Genomic DNA, 21,737 nt, shown 5'->3' on the forward strand with positions numbered 1-21,737 from the left:
TATATACTTAGTCGATATTAAAATTAAAGTTTGTGGAAGTAAAATAATGGCTCAAGTTATGGCTCAGTTTTAACGTTTTTACTGCAGTTAGAAAACTCATACTTTTAAAAATGAACTAAACATTTGTTTTTTCACTGATAGATTAGATTAGGCACGTTCCATTCCAATAATTTTTTCGAACATTTACTATCTATTTATTTATTTATCTATTTTAGTGGTAATTTTAGTGGTAGTGTAATCATAAAAGATTTTTACATTTCTTGTGATTCATATCCTTTAGATATTTTTTTCTTGAAAGTAAGCAAAAACTAAATCTTTCTCTTGTTTAATTTAGATCTGTAAATTTTACAGCGCATTTACTGTTCTTTGTAAAAATTTGTCAGATTTCAAACATTTTCTTAAAAACTCAATGATACTGTAATACAGAAATATATATTTCTAAACACATTCTAATGATTTTTTAGCCAAAATAAACACTAACACTAACGAGTCTTTACATTATTTTATTATATTATCGGTACTTTCCATCGCAACGGAATACAGTACTCCAGATCTTCATGCCTCACACACTTATATTTTTATTTGTGACAGTGATTATTTAAAGAAGCTCTCAAAACTGTTCCTCCAAGGATTTAAAACTACATGTTCTACCTCAAGTAAAATAATATACATCGTAGTATGCACTTAACCATGACGCTTAACTTCTAGCGTTCACAAGTTATATAAAATGTAAAAAGTTAGCAAATTAAATTTAGTTAACTACCAGTAAGGGTCGAGTAGTTTGGAATATTGTTCCAACAAGTTCTATTATTGCAAACTTTTACAAATGTTCATTTATTGTTTAACTTATATCTTTATAAACTTAAATCAGAACAGTATGCTTGTATTTCGTACTATATACATATGGAAGCAATAATTGTGACTTGTGGTTTAATGAGTGACTGTTTTATTGAATAAAACCAGGTAATTGACGAATGAGGCGAATAATGGTATGCAATTGAGCCTGCAGGAATTCAAGTTAAAGCGCTCTACCCACAAAAAGTACAATCTATTTTAACTGTTTCGCTTCAGACTTTTTGTTAGACACTTGAAGTTCAATCTAAGTTTTTGTAGGACTTAATGGCTTCGACTGAATATCGTAGTGTAATTTTCTACATAATGACGACTTATATATCTATGTGTACAGAAATACAAAAAATGTTTATTTGAAAGAACTTGAATCTTATTTCATGCTTATATACATATAAAGTATACATAGGTTCGGATACTAAAATTGAATCAACACATATAAATTATTCAAACACGTTTTTAAGACGGCTTTATTACTCCAAGGAGCGTTAAAGAATCCTAGAAGTATAAAGAGAAGCTCCAGCAGTTTTCAGTTTCAAAAGTCCTACCGACCCTGAAAACAACCGACCAGATCTTCTAGAGTAAACTTATTATCTTTAAACAAAGTTCAAATGACAGGTAAACAGTCGTTAGCCAGCCAAAATGTGCGTGTTTCATAATTTTGTTATACCCTAGAGATATCCATTCTGTGGATACGATTTTAAATTCCAAGAATGTCTTCTCGCGAAGAGGAGATCAAATGCAACTATATGGAAACTGAACAACAAAAAATCTAGTCACCCGGCAGCATTGTACATTTTATAGTATGTTCCGCGTGTATTCAATTCTCCATAGCTCTAAAGACAACTGAGAATTGGTTCACACACCAGAGGATTCCACGGATAAGATGTTTCGTGCCAAAATATCCTCATTACCTAGAACTCAACAAACAGTAACTTTGTTTATCTTACTGAAAAAAGGAAACTACCAATATTAACTCTAACAAGTTTGCCCCTTGTGCTTTAAAGGCATTCTAAGAAGGACTAATAAGGTCCAACAGTTCCTACGAACGCAGTTCCAGCACGCGTAGAATCTCTGATCTTAGAGCCAACAGCAAACTGTTCCCAAGCCTCTCCGGTGAAAGTTTTTTATTTCCTTGGATTAAGATCTTTGAGAGAAATCATCAACCTAAAAGGTTTTTCAATGGACCATTCTTGTAGTATATGACCAAAGATCATATACATGACATCTACACGTCTGCCTAATAATTGTCTTGTTGGTTAAGTTAAACGTTAAGTTATACTTCTGGCGTCCTGGTTAAGAAAGCATTCAAGGCAGCATCTGCAGCTCTTGAAAAAAGCCCCAATCAACCTGATGGCCAGGCTATCATCTGGATGCTGACCAGCCTAGCTACCTTAACCTCCAAATCGGCCAACACACCTCAGCTCAAAACGTCAAACCAGGTATCCCAGTTGAGCGCTTTGTCCAAAACAACGCCCACGTTACATATGTCTTCACATCAGCTAAAGAGCATAGCAGTAAAAACGGACAATTAACTCCTAGTTGAGAGCCCTTAGTAAGGGTGACCTTTGTCAGATTTACGTTAAGACTACCCATACAGCACTAGTTTCTCATGAGGTCCAGCTCTAATGTTTTTGGTACTGTGAGCTGAAGCAGATGATTTACGTAATGAATAAAGGGTAAATATGATAAGAACAGTAAACCTGATAAGGTCAGTAAAAGAGATTGAACCTGCGTTTACCAACTTTCAGATAATAGGTGTGATTCTTCCATAAGTAATGTGCACTCTGATAATACGGTTATGTAATGAGATGACTGAATAAGACTGATTGCTGATTACATCTTTAAAGAGCATTGAATCTAATACTCGGTGAGTGCGATCACTTGACCTAGAACCGTCTTAGAGCTTGGAATGGCTGGTAAATGTATGCTACTAAGGGAGTCACGACTAGCTTTCTACACATGACCTCCAGAATTCGGAAGGAACTCGACCACCTCATTGCATACTGTTTGTCACATGCTTAGACTAATAATGATTTTTTGGTACGACTGTCATCCTCTGGGCTATAAAGGCGCTCAATAAAGACACTGTACCGGGTTTACGATTGTTCCACAGAACAAGTGTGCTGATTTGGGTTCAAACCTGTTCACATATGACGTTCAGAATATTTCAAATGAAACTTGCTTTTCTTTAGGGACTCTCCCCTTGACTTAAAATTTCAATCACTTTTTAATATTTTTCAACGGAATACACATACCGATTTTTGGAATCCATGGTTCTACTATTGTGCACTACATTAATTTAAACCTTTTTTAGGCTTGAAGCTCTTTTCCATCAGTAATACCGATTTTTCTACAATGAACGTGAATCTGTTAGTAATTAATTATAGAACTACTATACTTTTCATTGGTAGTACACACTAAGACTGAGAGCGTAGCCAAAATAATATATTCTATATAAACATGTATGCTTACGTGAACAAAGCTCAATAAGTATGCAAATTAACTATCTATAAATGATATTAATAAATGACTGTATAATAATTCCCTATAAATATTAATTATAAAAAAAACAAAGTTAAATCAAAGAAAAATTAATATTTTGTACAAGACTTTTTTCAAATAGAATATACAACAGTGTTTATTTTATTTTCGCTCAAAATAAAAATTAGGGCAGAGGTCATCAAGCTCACAGTTGTTGAGACAACACATTCGCGATATTAAAGTGAAGAAGAAGTTAAGAAACATAAAACAATGATTATGAAGGGATTTTAACTTAAGAAATAAAACGTTCTGAGATTACTTTTGTCCTAAGAATGGAGGAAAGTGGTTGGTGAAGAGATTAACACGGACAAGACTGACTTCGCAGTTTTAAACTTGTGCAGTTATATAATAAAATACCATTATATATAATAGTTCAGTGAGCATTTCTTTATATATATACGTATATTTTGATTAAAATATTCTCAGTAATTCAACAACAATTTAATTGTTCAATCGTATTCGCTAATTAACTTTTAAAATGTCAAAAATTCAACGTTACAGATTCAAATACAACTACAAAATTCAATTTACCTTAAGATACAAATCTTTTAGTTTTAATATAATTGTACATAATAGCATTGATGCATTATTAATGCCCTAAATTTAGGTTGCTGACCTGACTTTATTGGGATTTCTGGAAAGAAATCACAGACAGAACTGGGCATTATAATGGTGAGCTGTCATAATTATTAGAAGAGTAAAACTGTACTCGATTCAGGCCACTGATCTGACATTATTGGGATGTTTAGGAAGAAATAACAGACAGAAATTGGCACAGTAAAAGTGAGCCTGGTGATAATTATTATAAGAGGTAAACCGTACTCGATTTAGGTCACTGACCTGACATTATTGGTATGTTTAGGAAGAAATAACAGACAGAAATTGGCACAGTAAAAGTGAGCCTGGTGATAATTATTAGAAGAGGTAAACCGTACTCGATTTAGGTCACTGACCTGACATTATTGGGATGTTTAGGAAGAAATAACAGACAGAAATTGGCACAGTAAAAGTGAGCCTGGTGATAATTATTATAAGAGGTAAACCGTATTCGATTCAGGTCACTGACCTGACATTATTGGGATGTTTAGGAAGAAATAACAGACAGAAATTGGCACAGTAAAAGTGAGCCTGGTGATAATTATTATTATAAGAGGTAAACCGTACTCGATTCAGGTCACTGACCTGACATTATTGGGATGTTTAGGAAGAAATAACAGACAGAAATTGGCACAGTAAAAGTGAGCCTGGTGATAATTATTATAAGAGGTAAACCGTACTCGATTCAGGTCACTGACCTGACATTATTGGGATGTTTAGGAAGAAATAACAGACAGAAATTGGCACAGTAAAAGTGAGCCTGGTGATAATTATTAGAAGAGGTAAACCGTACTCGATTCAGGTCACTGACCTGACATTATTGGGATGTTTAGGAAGAAATAACAGACAGAAATTGGCACAGTAAAAGTGAGCCTGGTGATAATTATTAGAAGAGGTAAACCGTACTCGATTCAGGTCACTGACCTGACATTATTGGGATGTTTAGGAAGAAATAACAGACAGAAATTGGCACAGTAAAAGTGAGCCTGGTGATAATTATTAGAAGAGGTAAACCGTACTCGATTCAGGTCACTGACCTGACATTATTGGGATGTTTAGGAAGAAATAACAGACAGAAATTGGCACAGTAAAAGTGAGCCTGGTGATAATTATTAGAAGAGGTAAACCGTACTCGATTTAGGTCACTGACCTGACATTATTGGGATGTTTAGGAAGAAATAACAGACAGAAATTGGCACAGTAAAAGTGAGCCTGGTGATAATTATTATAAGAGGTAAACCGTACTCGATTCAGGTCACTGACCTGACATTATTGGGATGTTTAGGAAGAAATAACAGACAGAAATTGGCACAGTAAAAGTGAGCCTGGTGATAATTATTATAAGAGGTAAACCGTACTCGATTCAGGTCACTGACCTGATATTATTGGGATTTGTAGAAATAAATTGCAGACGGAAATATGTACAGTTAAGGTTAACAAGTAATATTGGTTATAAGAGTGATACTACACTCGATTCAGGTCACTGACCTGACATTATTGAAATTTGTAGGAATAAATGACACTGTATAGGTGAGCTTATTAATGGTCACCGACCTGACAGTAAAGGGAGTCGTTGCTAGAAATAAGTGACGGAAGTAAGGACTGTAAAAGTTATTTCATAATTGCCAAATAGAAATTGTAAACAATACTTGGCATTGCAAATTTGGGTCAAGTGATTATTGTCAAAAGAGTTATAAACGTACTTCAAGTCACCTGACAGTACTTAGAGTTGCAGAGAGAAATATAAGAGAAGTGAGACTAATAAAATTGAATGATGAGTGATAGCAGGCCGAACAGTGTTATGAACACACTTACAGCCCACAACTCACCTGGTATCTAAAGTGTGCTGGTATCACCACTCCATCCATAAACTCTATCAGTCAGTGTCGGTCTGCTCGTAGATTATGTCACGGCCCACAGCCTGAATGTTAACTGGTAACATGTTTGTTCTAACCTACTGCGAACTGTTCGCAAAGTTTTATGTTCTTAAATCAAACACCACTTGCCAAATTTGTATTTGTCTCCAACTACAAAAGCGTTTTACACTCGTTTGCGGTTTACTTATTACGTATACTTACAATTATTTTTATCAGTTTGTACCAATTTCCATTATTCAATTCACAAAAATCATGTTTGAAACTAAGTGATTGTTGTATTATGAAATACCAACAAGAAATATTCTACATTAAGAATTAAAATTAGGAATAAAATTATTAGCATTGATTGTCGAGTCAATTTCCATTTTTCCTGGAGTTTGAAAGAGAATACAGTTTCGTAGCTTTCATAACAGCGGATGCTTGTCGCAATCGCATAAACGTAGTTTTAGTGTAATTCAAAATATCATAAGCCCACCCTATAGCCTAAAGTTAGTAGATGAAAAGGGCTCTGTGAGCTTCACAAAAGCCTCGGGGGAAGAGTTCACTTCTAGCTGACCATAACCATATGAATCTAAACTCGTAACCAAAAATCGATGTGTTATTCACATGTGAGCAATTTCAGGAGGCACATCAGTAATCGAAAATGTCGAGATATTGGGGTAAAGGTTGTGGAATAGAATAGTACTCTACGTTCATGTGTATACTATACATGAATGTAGTATACTGTACATGAATGTAGTAGATAGTTAATCGATAGGTCAGTTTACTGTATAGGATTACTTTTGGATTGAGTGGAGCTCCCTTGTTGTTAAAAGCTGTTGCTAACCTAGACATGAGGGAGTAACTTCCCCTACCCGCTTTGATTGAGAGGCTCCCCCTTCTTTCAAGGTAACATGACTACCTCAATACACGCACTAGATTTAGAAAGTCCACACCTATGCAGTGGTCCGTTTTATTGCTAGAAGTGAGAGTGGTTTATTAAAAGTGTACTTTAGGCGAAGTTATATTTATTTTTTAACGAAATACAATAATTTGCAACATTTTATTAGACAGATTACCAAAATATTTAGTAATCTCAACTCGGCATTTATGGACAAAGAGAGACTTACAGGTACAAATATGATTTATTAAAAATAGATTCAGTAAAACAATTTACATAAATGTGGGCTTATAATTTTCTTTTAATTTGGCCTATGCCCTTCTGTAAACAACGTAGTAGCATTTAACACAGGTTTTCAAATTTTTACTCTGGTAACGTATGTGATGCGGAAAGCGAAAAGGGCCTCTATGTCGGTAAAATAAAGTTTTCAGTACAAGTCAAAATCCATGCTAAGGTCAGAAAAATGCAATTTCTCTTTTTACTGATTTTATTATTATTTTTACTTAATTTACTATATTATTATTTTATTGAATTAATAATTTTGATAAAGTTTATTTAATATTAAAAGTAATATTTAACGTATGAGACAACTGTAACTATATTAAACAGCTGTTTAAAGTGAGACTCCTCATTGTTGGGAAAAGGGTCCATTTGTCGTCATGGCAAAATAACATGATGGGAATGTTTCAACAATATAACTAAAGCAGGGATTTATTTGTATAATTATGAGAGTGTAGCAAAACGAAAAACACATACATTATAGTATAACCGTAACATAAGTATACGACAAAAGATGCAACACTTCGTATTCTATTAATAGATTTAATAGTACAGCAAAAACTAACACAAATTAGTAGTTCATACAATACTTAAATAAATAAATAACATGTTTGGAGCTGCAAAAACTTTATGGCAAAAACGAAATTACAATATAATAATGATACCAACTCAGCAGCACGTTGTTCTGTATGTGTCCTAAGTGCAGTAATATTCTGAATTCTAAAAGATGTTCTCAGTACATGAAGCTTTTTTGCTACTAGGCAAAATAATTTATTTCAAAATTAGTAATTCAATAAAATAATAATACAGTAAATTTCAACATGGGTTTCATATAAAATTAATTAACATTAAGTATTGTATGAATTATTTAAAAATAGATTATTTAAAATAAATTTCAAGAATTCCTGTATGGTATTCTTGAAAGTAAGGAAATAACCGACTTCAAAAGAGATTCGATCCTTAGCCTCATGGTTGCAGAACAATTATTACATCAAGTTTCTTTCACTGCGTACTCATTAAAAAATGATTTACTATTTAAAGCTTCTTTTAATTCTTTATTTCGCCAGATCATACACAATTCAAGATGAGACCATAAGAGTATAAGAGCTATCATATAGTGTTAAATGTGCAATAAGCCTTCGAGTCATCATTGTATTTTAAAAATCAGTCGATCTCGTGAAGAGAGTCACCATTTGGTAGCCAGCCAGACAGTAGGACTAAGTTTAAAACAATTATGACACGTCTGTAGCCCAAATATCCGGCAAGTGTTGTAGTGGGGAGGGGAGGAGAGGAAGTTCGTTTTGTGGCTAGAGGCGCTCCATTCATGATATTACTACAGAATGAACATGTTCAGTTTCAGCGCAATTAACAACATTATGGTATTACTAATCAAATATTATTATCATCATTTTAAACTACTCATTATACTCATTAGATACTTCAAGGGGAATCTTTTTATAATGTATAACCAAACAAGTAAAATATTTGAAAACTTACATTTCGAAAACAAATATTACCAGAAACATATCTATGTAAATTTTATATGGTGTTGTGTTGCTAATGTTGTCTAAAATTACGATAGCTATCCCATTTTATTATATAACATCAAATTAAATTTAGTTTTATGTCTCATAAGTTACAATGGTGATAAAGTAATCAGGCCTTTTTGAAATAAAATGGCAAGTAAAACGTTTGTCTCTGACGAGATTTGTGATAGAACAGTTCTACTGTGCATGAAAGAAGTTTGTTAATTTTAATAAAGAATGAAAATAAATATAAGTTGATATGAGTGAGCAAAGATGGAAATTCCTCATCCCTTATTTCCTAAGAGAGTGCATCATCATCCCTTATTTCCTTATTGGTCTTAATTAGTGAGTGCAAAATTTATTTATATTAGTAGTGGCCATCACGGAATGCAGAGGTTCTTGGAATTCTCATCACACAGAGTCTCTATTCTCTATTTACTATCATAATTGGTCTTACTTCGTGAGATTAAGTCCAAAGATGGAAATTTCTACCAATGACCATTATGGAATGCAGTCGTCCTTGGAATATTCTATCACCCAGGTTCCCTACTCTATATTTACTAAGAATTGGTCATAGTTGGTTAGAGTAAGGTTTCTACCAGTAACCATTATGGAAGGCAGTGGTCCTTGGGATATTCTATCACCCAGGTTCCCTACTCTATATTTACTAAGAATTGGTCATAGTTGGTTAGAGTAAGGTTTCTACCAGTAACCATTATGGAAGGCAGTGGTCCTTGGAATATTCTATCACCCAGGTTCCCTACTCTATATTTACTAAGAATTGGTCATAGTTGGTTAGAGTAAGGTTTCTACCAGTAACCATTATGGAAGGCAGTGGTCCTTGGGATATTCTATCACCCAGGTTCCCTACTCTATATTTACTAAGAATTGGTCATAGTTGGTTAGAGTAAGGTTTCTACCAGTAACCATTAAGGAAGGCAGTGGTCCTTGGCACATTCTTATCACCCAACCATTAAGGAAGGCAGTGGTCCTTGGATTGTTCCTATTACGCAGGTCCCTTGTAATATCTCTGCTAAAAAGCACAAGCTTAGTGGTATGATATTGAGGATTGTTCTTATTAATCATAGCGGACTACATGTATATGAAAAGTTGCTGGTATTATTGTCTTAGAGAAATAATAAACTTAGAATTGGTAAACTATATCATGTCAATTCTAGACTATGAAATAGAACTGTGCATATGAAACCAGTCTTTATCAACCAAGTATATACGTAATACACAAGCCATGGTGTTGCTTATAGATAGAATCAACTCATACTCATTAACTTCGATCGTTTATGCTTGTACGTTTCAAATACTTACCATTAATAAGAGAACAAATAATATTGTAAAATTACTATGGAATAAGAATACAAAATTAAAAAATTTACAGTAACATTAGACAATTGGACAAGTAATCTCTCCAGAACTCCAATATATCAAATAACGTTTTGTCTTATCTTAATTAAAATTGTATGACGTATAATTGCAAGTTGTTGTTTTGTTTGCGGTAAAATAATAGCTGACGACCGGTCGTAATTGTCAAATATGGGCTGTATAAATACATAACCTATTTTTCGTGAAATGCGTAAAGGACTTTCCCCTGAGAAACATGTTTTTTCCATTTTATCACAAAAGACACGGCAGGAAATATAAGTCTAAACGTAATTTTAAATGAAACTCTGTACTTTTAAATTGAAACGTATGTAGGTAATATCATTAACGAGTATGCTGTATGAACACAGAAAGTAGAGCAGAGAAAAGGTTGACGTCGTATAATTTTTTTAAATATTTTTATTTTTGTGATATGGCAGTTGTGGTAGTTGGCCTACAATCTGCTCACCTATGCCATTAGCTTGTTGATGTCATTAGTGGAATCTAACAGTAGGAAACGTATAAAATAATTGCTCCATTCCTACACACTTATGTTAATTGATACAGATTTATGTAACATGTACTAGATATGAAAAGTTTTAGTGAATTACGCTTGTATTATATTACAATTTCCGTATAAGTTTTCACAGCTCACAACTATTTTAATATCCTGGAACTATTTAACCTAATATTCGAGTACTCTAAAATTTAATCCTGAAAGTTGAACTGGGTGTGAGTTAACTGAAACAGTACAAACGATTTGCTCTCATCGAACCGCCGGCTTCTGCTTACATCAATATTACATTAAAACTCCACCACACTCTGCGATTGTATTTTAATAACGTTTATTCTGACCGTGTTCAGTCCCTTGATTAAAAAAGCGCCCCGGGCTTTCTACTTCCTGTCTAACACAAGTCAATATCTATTTAAAGTGAAGTGTAACTTAAAGCAAGATCAAGTGTGGTAAGCACGGTAAATTTAAACTGAGTACTGAATTATTTCGGCGAATTTTTAATTAGCCAGTAGAATAGTATCCAAAAATTGTTTTTTTAAGTACATTTATGTAAAAGAAACTTTGGAGATTTATATACTCAAATATCTTGCTTGTAATTGATTCCTAAAAAAAGATACATAGTGGATCTATTATTAATAATTCTCAGGTAGACTGTACGATTCGTGATAAACGTTGTTAATGATTTGATGAATTGATTGATTCTGTATTGAGGTCAGAGTCAATAAGTGCTCCAAAGTCAAGCAGTTCTTGTGTAACTGGCTCACAATTTTATAGATATTTTTTCAGATATATAATAGTCACTTAGAAAAATGTATTACAATTTTGAAATTTTGGTTAAATACGTGTCTAAAATAAATATAGACTTTATTTTTTTTCTTCAATTTTTTGAGATTAAATACTTTTAATTCAATTTAGTTAAAACATTATAATGACATTCTTATCATATTAAGTTCGTACTGATGATAATTAACACACATTTTATGTTTATTTATTGGGTAATTGTAAAACAAACAAATACTCGGACCAAAAATACAGTTATAGATATTTTAATGCTGTTAGAATAAAGCTAGAAACATGGTCACTTACTGAATAACTCAATGATAAAAATAGGACCTATATTTGTAGGCATTTCTTTAATCAAGCTAACAGTAAAGTGATTTTATTGTTTGAAATTTTTTGGTATATAAGTGATCTGAGAAATCTTAAGGGGAAAGTATAAAATTAGCTGCTTTACATGCAAGAGTACAATGCAACAAACCTTGTAATGGTACATAATTAGACAGTGCATGCTGGATTTCGTAACTAAAAGCATTTAAGACATACACACTACAATAAGAAAAAGTGAACATTTGTAAGACTGATCAAAAATGATCAAATTATCACAGATTGAAAATTTAAGTATTGTAATGTAGAACTTTTAGTCAGGCACGTAAAGTAAAATGTTTTCCATAAATTAAAAAGTAAATTTTTTTAAATATAATCTAGTCTGAGGTTTTAAATACACAGATACGTTTCTAATCCGAGTACGAGTTTTACTTTTTAAAGTTAAAATATTTGGTCCGAAATTTTAAAAATCAATAATCATCTGTTATGGTCCTTTTGATTATTCAGTCATTATGTATAATGTCTGGTTACTATACTAAATTACTCAATTCGCTAGTCAAAGTGATAAATTAATTACTTTAACCAGTCATTACATATCATACATCTCGCGATTTGGCTAAAGAGATTAATAGTCCTAGGACAATAATCACTTTGACCAAACATTTTGAAGAATAGCTAGCTCAAGTTGGTCAAATTAATATTTTCAGGATTTTGAGGAGAGGCAATAGGGTTTTTTGAAGTGACCTTAAACTTAACTTACCTTACCTAACCTAACCTGACCTGACCTGACCTAGCCTTACCTGACGGCATTACCTGATCCAATGTGATCTAACCTGAACCAACCTAACCCGACCCAATACAACATAAGGTTTGGATGAAATACTAATTACATGATTAATCACTTTTACAAACTTCAATAAGATAATGACTGTATAAAGTAATGAGTATTGTTCATCGTTTTGACCAGAATCACAACCTTTTTATACATAATGACTGGATATGACGTATACATATTAGGTGGATTATTTACTTTGGCTGTGACATGTCCAATATTTAGGAAAATTAATATTATACAATGTATGTGTATAAAATTAAAATTATTCTCTTGTTAATCTATAACTAACTTCAGTCTCTGCGTAAGTTGAATTTTAAGTCTACTATATCCAAACAAACCAGATAATGTTCAGTAATATGGCGAATCAAATTAAAATTATGGTTCTCTTAAATTTCAATGTATGTTTAGTATTCCAATCTCTGTAGTATTTATTAATTTTAATTGATAAGTTTACATCACTAGTGACAGAATTAACAGGTCTGAAGTTAAATATTTTGAAAGCGTGAGATCGAGGATAAAATAGTTACAAGGAGCTGAATGAAACCACAAGAGTGGGACATGGTATTGGATGTGTCGGACTTTAAGTTATTTATGTTCAGGAACCTTGATTACTGCCGAGTAAGAGAGGAATACAAGTTCCGAGAAGTGGGTAGGCGTGTTCTGCGCAGTAATTTGTACAGTAAATACTATCTATCCATATTAAAAATAGGAATCCTTTTGCAATTAAGTGCATGTTTATAGTTCTATTTCAAATATTTTAAGTACATTAGTAATATTATTCTCAGTTTAATATATTGTCAAAAACTATAACACATATTTATAATGGTTATACCTAAAACTTATTTGTGATATTTAATTTCTCAGATTTATATCTTTCATAATTCTAAGCATATTAAAGTAAAAACGCAATATTGTGTATGATTTTATATAATATTATATACTATGTATAAATAATATATTATATATATATATATATATTATACAATATATATATATATATATATATATATATATATTACGCTAATTAAGTATACACCGAATTGCGAGTGATATACATCTTATAAATTAAATATCATAAATTATTATTTTGTTATTTTAGGACTCACAAGTTTCGGGATTGTTTTTATGAGAAACGGCGATTGAGAGCTGCTAAACTTGTTAGTCACTTAATATAGTAATGTTACATAATATGATGTAACTAAGCTACTAGGTAGTGCATAACTTAATATTTTAAACCAGAATAATTTAAAATTGAATTTATACCTACTAGGTATACTATTAATATAATATAATTTCATTTTACAGTCAGAGTCTATTATGCTGTGTTTTTGTTTTCAACTACTGTGGAACTGAATTTATTGTGTAACAGCCACATTTACCGTGAAACCCGGTAACACAATAACCGGGCTGCGGCTGTATCAGTTAGCTCACTTCAAAGCCCGAGAGCTGCCGTCACCGCCATCGTGCCGCTCTGTTTTCAAAACACAGTTTTGCTTTGTATTTTTCACTGCAAATACAGTTTACACAATCTCTCTCCTTTTATAAACAAAACATTGATTACATGTCGGAACAAATCGAAGCCAAACTTCTGTATTTCTTGAAAACATTTATTTTACTCCGCAATGCTTTTAAACAAAGTCGGTGTGTTTGTCTGGGAAGGTAAGTGAGTCATGCCGTGTTTCTGGAAAAGAAATTTAACGCAATGAAACATTTTGTATGTGCGCATCTTGGCTAAAATAAGTAGGCTAAAATAGAACAGTTTTCCTGAAAATGAGTTCTCAGTAGTTTCATTAAATTCCCTTTCCACTGTTATTAAAAATAAGACGGTAGGAGTATGTAGGAGTATGCTACATCATATGTTGCATACCAGGCTTCGCTGATGTAGACGTGCAAAATTTTAAGTCTATAGCTACATATATAACTAAGTCACAACGACATATGATTATACTCAGATTGTTTACAAACTTATTTATTATGCGATTTTCATGTTGCCGTTTAAGACCAATGTGCAAAATTTCACTAGCACTCAGTTATGATGTGATATGCAACATTACTTAACTAGATATTTTCTAACAGAAATTAAGCTTCTTGAAAAATTGTAAGTGAGTGCGACAGAAAGATTGAAATAGACACAGAAATAGGCTCCAGCATCTCCAGTGTTAGGCTTCATTGACAGACGTTAAATTAGATCAAATAAAAAGTTTAGTAGAGCAATAAGTCTCTTTGGTGGCCAAACAATTATGAAATTTAAATTTAAATCTAAACAACGAACAAAAGTGATTAATATAATATGGATATACTACATAATCTAAAATCAATTCTTATTAATTCTAATAATTATATCTTTATGTATTCATAACAAAATTAATTAATAATTTTTTCCAAGGATACAACAGGAACAGTGAAGTAAAGTTAAGAACATCTAACGTTAGTCGTTGTGCCGCTCTCTATCCAGAATGTAAACACCGTGTACGCGTGAGTAGTTTTGGTATATAATATCGTATACTATAGTGAGATTAATGTTAACGTATTATATTGTATGATATGGTTGGATTAGTGTTGGCATATAAAATCGTATGGTATAGCGAGAGAAGTGTTAACAAATAACATCGTATTATATAGCGATAGTAGTGATGAAGTACAACATCGTATGATACAACGAGAGTAGTGTTAACATATGATACCGTAAGCTATAGCGAGTAGCGATATTTCAAGTACCCTATACTCAACATGGTTAGAGTTCTATTGAAATGTAACTTTGTATTGTAAAGAGAGAGTGCTGTTAGTATATAGTTTCGCACACTATAGCGAGAGTTTTATTGGCATATAATTTCGTGTATTGTAACGTGTTCTCTACTAATATACGTATAAACATACGCACAATCACATAATATAGCTTGAGTAGATATATGCAAACTAATAACACGTTGCTCATCCCCCCTCCCCCCAGAGATTACAGGCAAAATGAGTAAAGTAACACAGTGCTGCTTCTAGGGAGCCGAAGTTATAAAACAGTAACTCGCCTTTGGCTCGCTGGGAAACACGTTTCCTGTTTCCTATAAGTAAGGTGTTGGCAAAATTCGGGGGTAACATAACTCAATTCGTTCTCGATATATCGGCGGGTAATAAAGCTTCGTTAACTCTCAGTCAAATCACGTGTGAGTGGACCTGCACCAAAATCGAACTATATCTTACCAACGTAGTAAAGATGTGTCGTTCAAAATTTCTAGGTCAGAGCTCATATCGCTCTCGAGATATCCTGCGAAAAACGTAGCCTACTAATAGACAAACATTTGCCACAGATGAGTTAAATCGATATGCAAGTTTCTCGTTTATGTAGTAATACAAGTTAAATTCGGAACTGGATCAAATCTAAAAAATTGTAGCTTAGTAAAACTAAAACGCATACGTTTTCGTTCAAACGTATTTTACGGTCAAACTGAAGTCAAGAGACCTTATTTGTAGTCCAATTCATTGTGCACTTGATTTTTTGGTCAGATTCAAGCTAGCTGTAATGGTCCGCCCGCTATTGGGCTTCAAGGAAAAGCTTGCAATGGTGCAAAAGTGCGAAAGTTTGCAAATTTTTTTCGAGGAATTTCAAAGTAAAAACTTCTGGTTTTAAGGGTGAACATTTGCGGTGGTTACAGGTTAAAAGCTATCTGTGTATCAAATTCGAGTATCTATCACCTCTATAAGTAGGTTATAATATTTATATCTGAGCCAGTAAATGAGCCAACTAATGCAATACAATTCATGCGGCTGTACAGTATATAGGGTTTGAACGAAGTTACGGTCAAATTGTATCAAAACCGGTTTAAGATCATTAAATCATATTAATGTTCTTTGATTTCTGTTTAGTCCAAACTCTCTAAATGTATTTCATTTCAAATTTGTGTAGTCTTCACTATCTTTAAATTTACCTTCACACATAGTTCTAACCAGAATTAACTAAAATCAGGCAGGACTTCAGAGTGATCCAGTGATCCATTAATTATCACAGAAATCACAGTGATTTCCATAAATAATTAGTCTATCAACAGCCTAGATCTACATCGTAGTATGACATTATTTATTTATTTTATGTCGAATAAACGTAGTCCGATCCACAATTATATTGTGGAGAGAATTTTATACCTTCCAATTGTACAATATACAAATCATGATATATGTACACGGTTTGCCCTTGTAATGTATATAAATTACAGAATTTTCTTACTGTTTCAGGAATTTAAATATATATGTATATCTTTAGGAAAATTCTATTCGCTGGTTCAAACTATTCCATTTGTATTTTAAAGCGTACAACACAAGTTTAGCTTTTGTCCACATCAATTTAAAAAATAATAACTGAATGTTGCATAAAGTAATTGAATGATTTTACGTATGAATTTATCTGATAAGAACTATTATAATATAACAGTTGATAATATTATTGTTTACATTCGTCATCTGAATATCAGGAAAATGAGCGTATGTCTAATTACTCAGTGTTCAGATATTAAACAGGAAATTTTTCAGAACATTTACATAATCATAGTTGTTATATTCAATTTAGTGTACTTTTTAAATCACTGAGCTCACTAAATAGCTGTTTCTTATCATGGAGAGAGAGTCTTTATACTACGTTATTTACTTTTCACATAACAAATATAAAGTTTTGATTATTGTATTCAAAACAGAAAAATCAAATCATAAATTCATTTGGAAATTTCAAGGAATTAAATCTCTGACTCTTTAACATAAAATACGTAATATGTAGTATACTTTAGTAGCGGCCTAGTTCAAACGTAGAAGCAAGTAAAAAAAATGGTTTATTACACCGCCTAATAAGTATGTACAACCATTCAAATTTTAAACTCGTTGAAAAAACCGGAACAAAAAATATAAGTTTTAAGAGAACAAATTCGGGATTATGAAGATAATCCATAAATATTTATCACTTTAACTTTAATTAATATGTAATTTGTTGCTTTTTAAATCAGAATAATGTTTTCACTTTAAAATCACCAACAGCGATTAATTAGCTAAGCGGATAAGGATTACTATTATTATTTGTTCTTGTTAACCGAAAAGTAACAATAGAATTTAACACATTACAAAAGTGCACTTTTTATTCACTACTCAACTTAATAGCACAATAAATACACGATAATGGATATTTAAAACATTAGTGGGAGTTAGCTTCAGGCAACCGAGACAATCAGTTCATTTCCTACTGCTATACTAAACGTGACTTTATAGGAATTCAGAGTTCTCTTAACATACATTAGTAAATTATTAAAATAATTTAGTTGTTCTTTTTACTCAAACCCCGTTCTAGCAATAACATAAATTTAACAGAATTAAGGACAAATCAAAAATTTTATAGGTAATTTTATACATAACTTCATCGCATATAGCCAACGGTTAAAATATAGTAAGAAACATGTATTTTCAAAATATGCCCTTGAAAGCAAATGTGCAAGTTTTACTGATGTCTTAAGGAGTTTACCAAGCAACATAGAAAAATAGTATGTACGGTTGATTTACAGTTTATCATTATGGTGAAAAATTGAGGTAACTTCTTAAATTATTATTTATTATAAGAAATTAAAAAAAGAAAGGATCGAAAGAACTAACTCAGTTTTGTTTCAGACGAAAAAGTCTAAATTTTTTTATTAAATCGCATATGTAGGGCTGAAGATTCAATTAGTATCACGTGTACATTTATAAGTTCCTTATGCTTTAATTGCAGTTTATGCTTGAATTGCCTATTTGCTACTTCAATGAATTACTGAGAAACAATTCTTATCATTTAAAATCTAATTTTAAAGCTTATTACGTATTATAAAAGCTGCAGAGAATCTTTATATTTCGTAAAAGGTAAACGTTAATTATGAATGTCAAGTACCAAGCAAACAACAATGAGAGGACAGCTGTAATGAATTGTTGAACGAGTTGTTGACATATAAACTAACCAAGGATATCATTAAATCCCCGCGTTTTGAGAGCCATAAAGACCAGTATAATTTGCTCAGTTGTTTATAAAATTTTAAAACTCTTTTTGGATTACAGTGCGATATATTAATATTTTAAAAGGGTCATTGGTAATTACTTAAGGAATAGTAGTAATTCTACATGATAGAATGTTTAAAAAAAGTAATCACTCCGGTGTGTGGAATTCTTCTTTTTCGAATGTTTCAAGCGAGAGATCGAGATTTAATTGGTTGACGAATGGGCCAAAGCAAGAAACGGTGAGGACGGAGGAAGAGTCAGCTGAGAGAGGTGGTGGGCGCGAGATTGATGAGGGCATGTAGAGCGAGCGGACGAGCGCAGCGAGAGACTACCGCAATACCGGAGTATCTGGGACACGCTCGCACGCCATACACGCTACACGCTACACGCTACACGCTCACGCTACTTCGACTCGCACTACGTTTCGTCCGCCTCCTTGTTGTCTTTTGAGTGGAAAACTTTCTTGACTTACTCCCCTTTTTGCTGGTGTCTCTTGACTTTTCTACTCTATGAAATTCCTCCCAAAATCAAAGAATTGTCTCGATACATTTAAGAAAGTAAAGCGTAATATTAATTCCAAACAAACATTGACGAGAAGGAACTGTTTTAGGTTATTGCGCAATATGCGAATCTTCCAGACCACTAAGCATTCCTTCATGACGCCGAGACGCTCCACAATGGTCCACTAACCTAACCACAATAATTAAATGCGTTCAACTAAGCAAAGGAAATTGACAGTTAAGAATCGTACTTTGGCTTATTTACTAGAACTAATTTCACATTGTATAATAAGTTAATGAATAACTAATAAAGTACAGAAAATAAAATGATGACTCACTGTGAGTATCGAATTTACGGATGATGGTCTCGATGATGGTGGTCCTGGGGGCGACATGTCCTCGGCGTACAGGCATCCTGCGGGCTCACAGACACTAGCTGCAGTCCTACACTGCCATAACCTTAAACATCACTCGGTCTAGGGTACGGTAAACAACTTTATTGGAAACCGGAACTCAAACTGGTGAAAACTATCAGAAGTAAATCTATTTACGGGGACACTAATATTAAATCTCTTTTACTCAATTAAGCTTAACGAACGCGTAAATGATATCACAATCAAATAAAACTAAAAATAAAACCGACGCGCTTTACATGGCGTCGGGACACGGCTCGGCCGACGCCACGCTACTGACGGTGTCGCGCGGCAGGCACCGCGACGCCTGCGCGTAGCCTCTCCACCGTCAATCTCATTAATAGTGAGATATACGCGCACCACTTGTCACATTTGTCTCACTATTTTAACTGTTCGTAACCTACCATGCAGCTTTTTCCCTTCTCTGCAGCCTTCGCTTCGTTGATACACTGAGTAATATGAGTATAATAAATATATCCATAATGCATTAATAGAGTACTGTAAAGATCCACGCATGTATATTGTTGCATTCCGAATATATTCCTACACAGCCTTCGACTTGTAAATGTTATGGAAGCACTCTATTGTCACCATGATTATTATTTAGGAAAACAGGTGATGAATTGAATTTACCCTTAATGAGCGAATTGAAAGTACTCGTTGAAACGACAAAGGAATGTGACGTCAATTTAAAAAACGTCAATTTGCATTGTATATGCACACAGGATAATTTTTCTTCAGAGAAATTTTCCTTAAGAAAGAAATCTATAAGCATCTAACTCAGCCGCATTAGTTTTGGTGGAGATTGAAATGGGAGGGTAACAAAAGGGTAAAAGCGTTAAATCAGCGTTTTCTAAATTCATGATGACCCTTAAAGTACAGACTTTCAGTCTCTTTATTTCGTTGTCTGACTTTAGTATAACTTTTATTAGTGATTTTGACGATCACAAGTGCATAAAGCTATAAAAGGAGAAAATAATTATTATTTCATATCTTTAGCCCATTTGTTATCCTATAACAACCTCCTCCAAAATAAGATCGGCTAACGATAAATTTATTTCTTAGAAAAATTTCTCAAGTGATTTCAAAACAATTCCCTTATTAGGTGAAAATTGGCCGCTCTTATTCTAATACGACTGGAAATATTTTTGCCAAATATAGCTATTTACAAAATTATTATTGTGTTTCTCTTTTCTATTCTTATGGATACTTCTTAAAACTACTTATTCCTCTAGAAACTACTTCTATACTTCTTAGTAATTAATCTAACCGAAATTTAACACAAACTATGAACAATTTGTAACTGTGGTAAGAATTCCTTGGACGTGCAGGGTTATTACCAAAACTTTAGTAGATTATATTAAATATATGAAAACGAACCTTTCTTCCAGGTATAGCATCGGTGTTTTACCGTTACACATTGTGTTTTACAAACACGGGTAAAACATTTCGAGAGCGTCTCTTAGGGATTAAAATAAGAGTATTTTCTCCCAAGGATATGGGTTATCAGATGTTTCTCTCGCAGAAGATCAAATTATGAGCAATCCGGTGACCTAGGAGTAATGTAAATTTTAAATCCATTGGTGAAAATTTAAGAAATAATAAACCATTTAATTGTTTGCAATGCATTGAATTTTAATCAAAAATATAACCACCAATATTAATATATCTGATGATAAATTCTTACACAATCGGTCTCTAGTACAGAATGAGACAAAATTCTGGACACACCCCTAACAATTTGAAGACTTTAATAGGTCTTAATTCCTAGATAAATACAATTCTCAAAATAGATTTCACACATTTTGTATCCATGAAAAATAGGCAGTTGAAACGTATCTGCCACATAACTCATCCATGAAAAATTCTACTCAAATGCAAGATGGTAGATTTAAAGATGGCCACCGCTGATGTCATAACAGCTAAAGATTGAGCCCTCTGTTACAGACAGATCAAGCGAGACATAATTATGATTCTTTGTTTGAAGTTTGTTTGTGACGATTGATTGTGAAGGAAACAGGACTTTTCTGAACATTTGCTATCGTTCAGTGATTTTTTGTTTCACTGAACGATGATGGGGACGTTTACAATTTTATGTTCAGTATCTACAGATTGCGTCGGAGGTAACCGAAGCGCGTCTCAGATAATCAAAGGCACCCACATGCATAATAATAGGCAATAATTACAGTAGTATTGGTCTGGGAGAGGTGATAGATGATCTGTATTACACGTTCTACGTTGCGAGCTAATAACCGATCAAATTGTTATCAGTTTCAACACTATTTGATGTATGCTAAGCGTTCACTTAGGTTTATTTTTCGCAACTTACATTAAAACTGTTTTTGTGAAGTCATAAAAATCAAATATTTTCAAGAAATTTATTTCTCAGAATTTTTTATTACAGAAGTGTTGGCTTAAAGAAGTGACCCAATATTTTAATCCAGTTGCCTA

General features: G+C 32.9%; 1 protein-coding gene across 11 annotated transcripts in view; it reads right to left on the reverse strand.

Moving 5' to 3' along the window:
• The window catches only part of LOC124362807 (potassium voltage-gated channel subfamily H member 6), a 608,699-nt gene extending 589,126 nt beyond the window's left edge, over positions 1-19,573 (reverse strand). For all 11 annotated transcript variants that reach the window (XM_046817627.1, XM_046817628.1, XM_046817624.1 and 8 more), the window contains exon 1: positions 19,212-19,573. In XM_046817627.1, coding sequence (XP_046673583.1) covers positions 19,212-19,287 — 76 coding nt within the window. In that variant the 5' untranslated portion in view covers positions 19,288-19,573. The remainder of the gene's footprint in view (positions 1-19,211) is intronic.
• Between the last annotated feature and the right edge of the window lie 2,164 nt (positions 19,574-21,737).

Source organism: Homalodisca vitripennis, chromosome 5, assembly GCF_021130785.1.
Source record: "Homalodisca vitripennis isolate AUS2020 chromosome 5, UT_GWSS_2.1, whole genome shotgun sequence".
Taxonomy (NCBI): Eukaryota; Metazoa; Arthropoda; class Insecta; order Hemiptera; family Cicadellidae; genus Homalodisca; species Homalodisca vitripennis.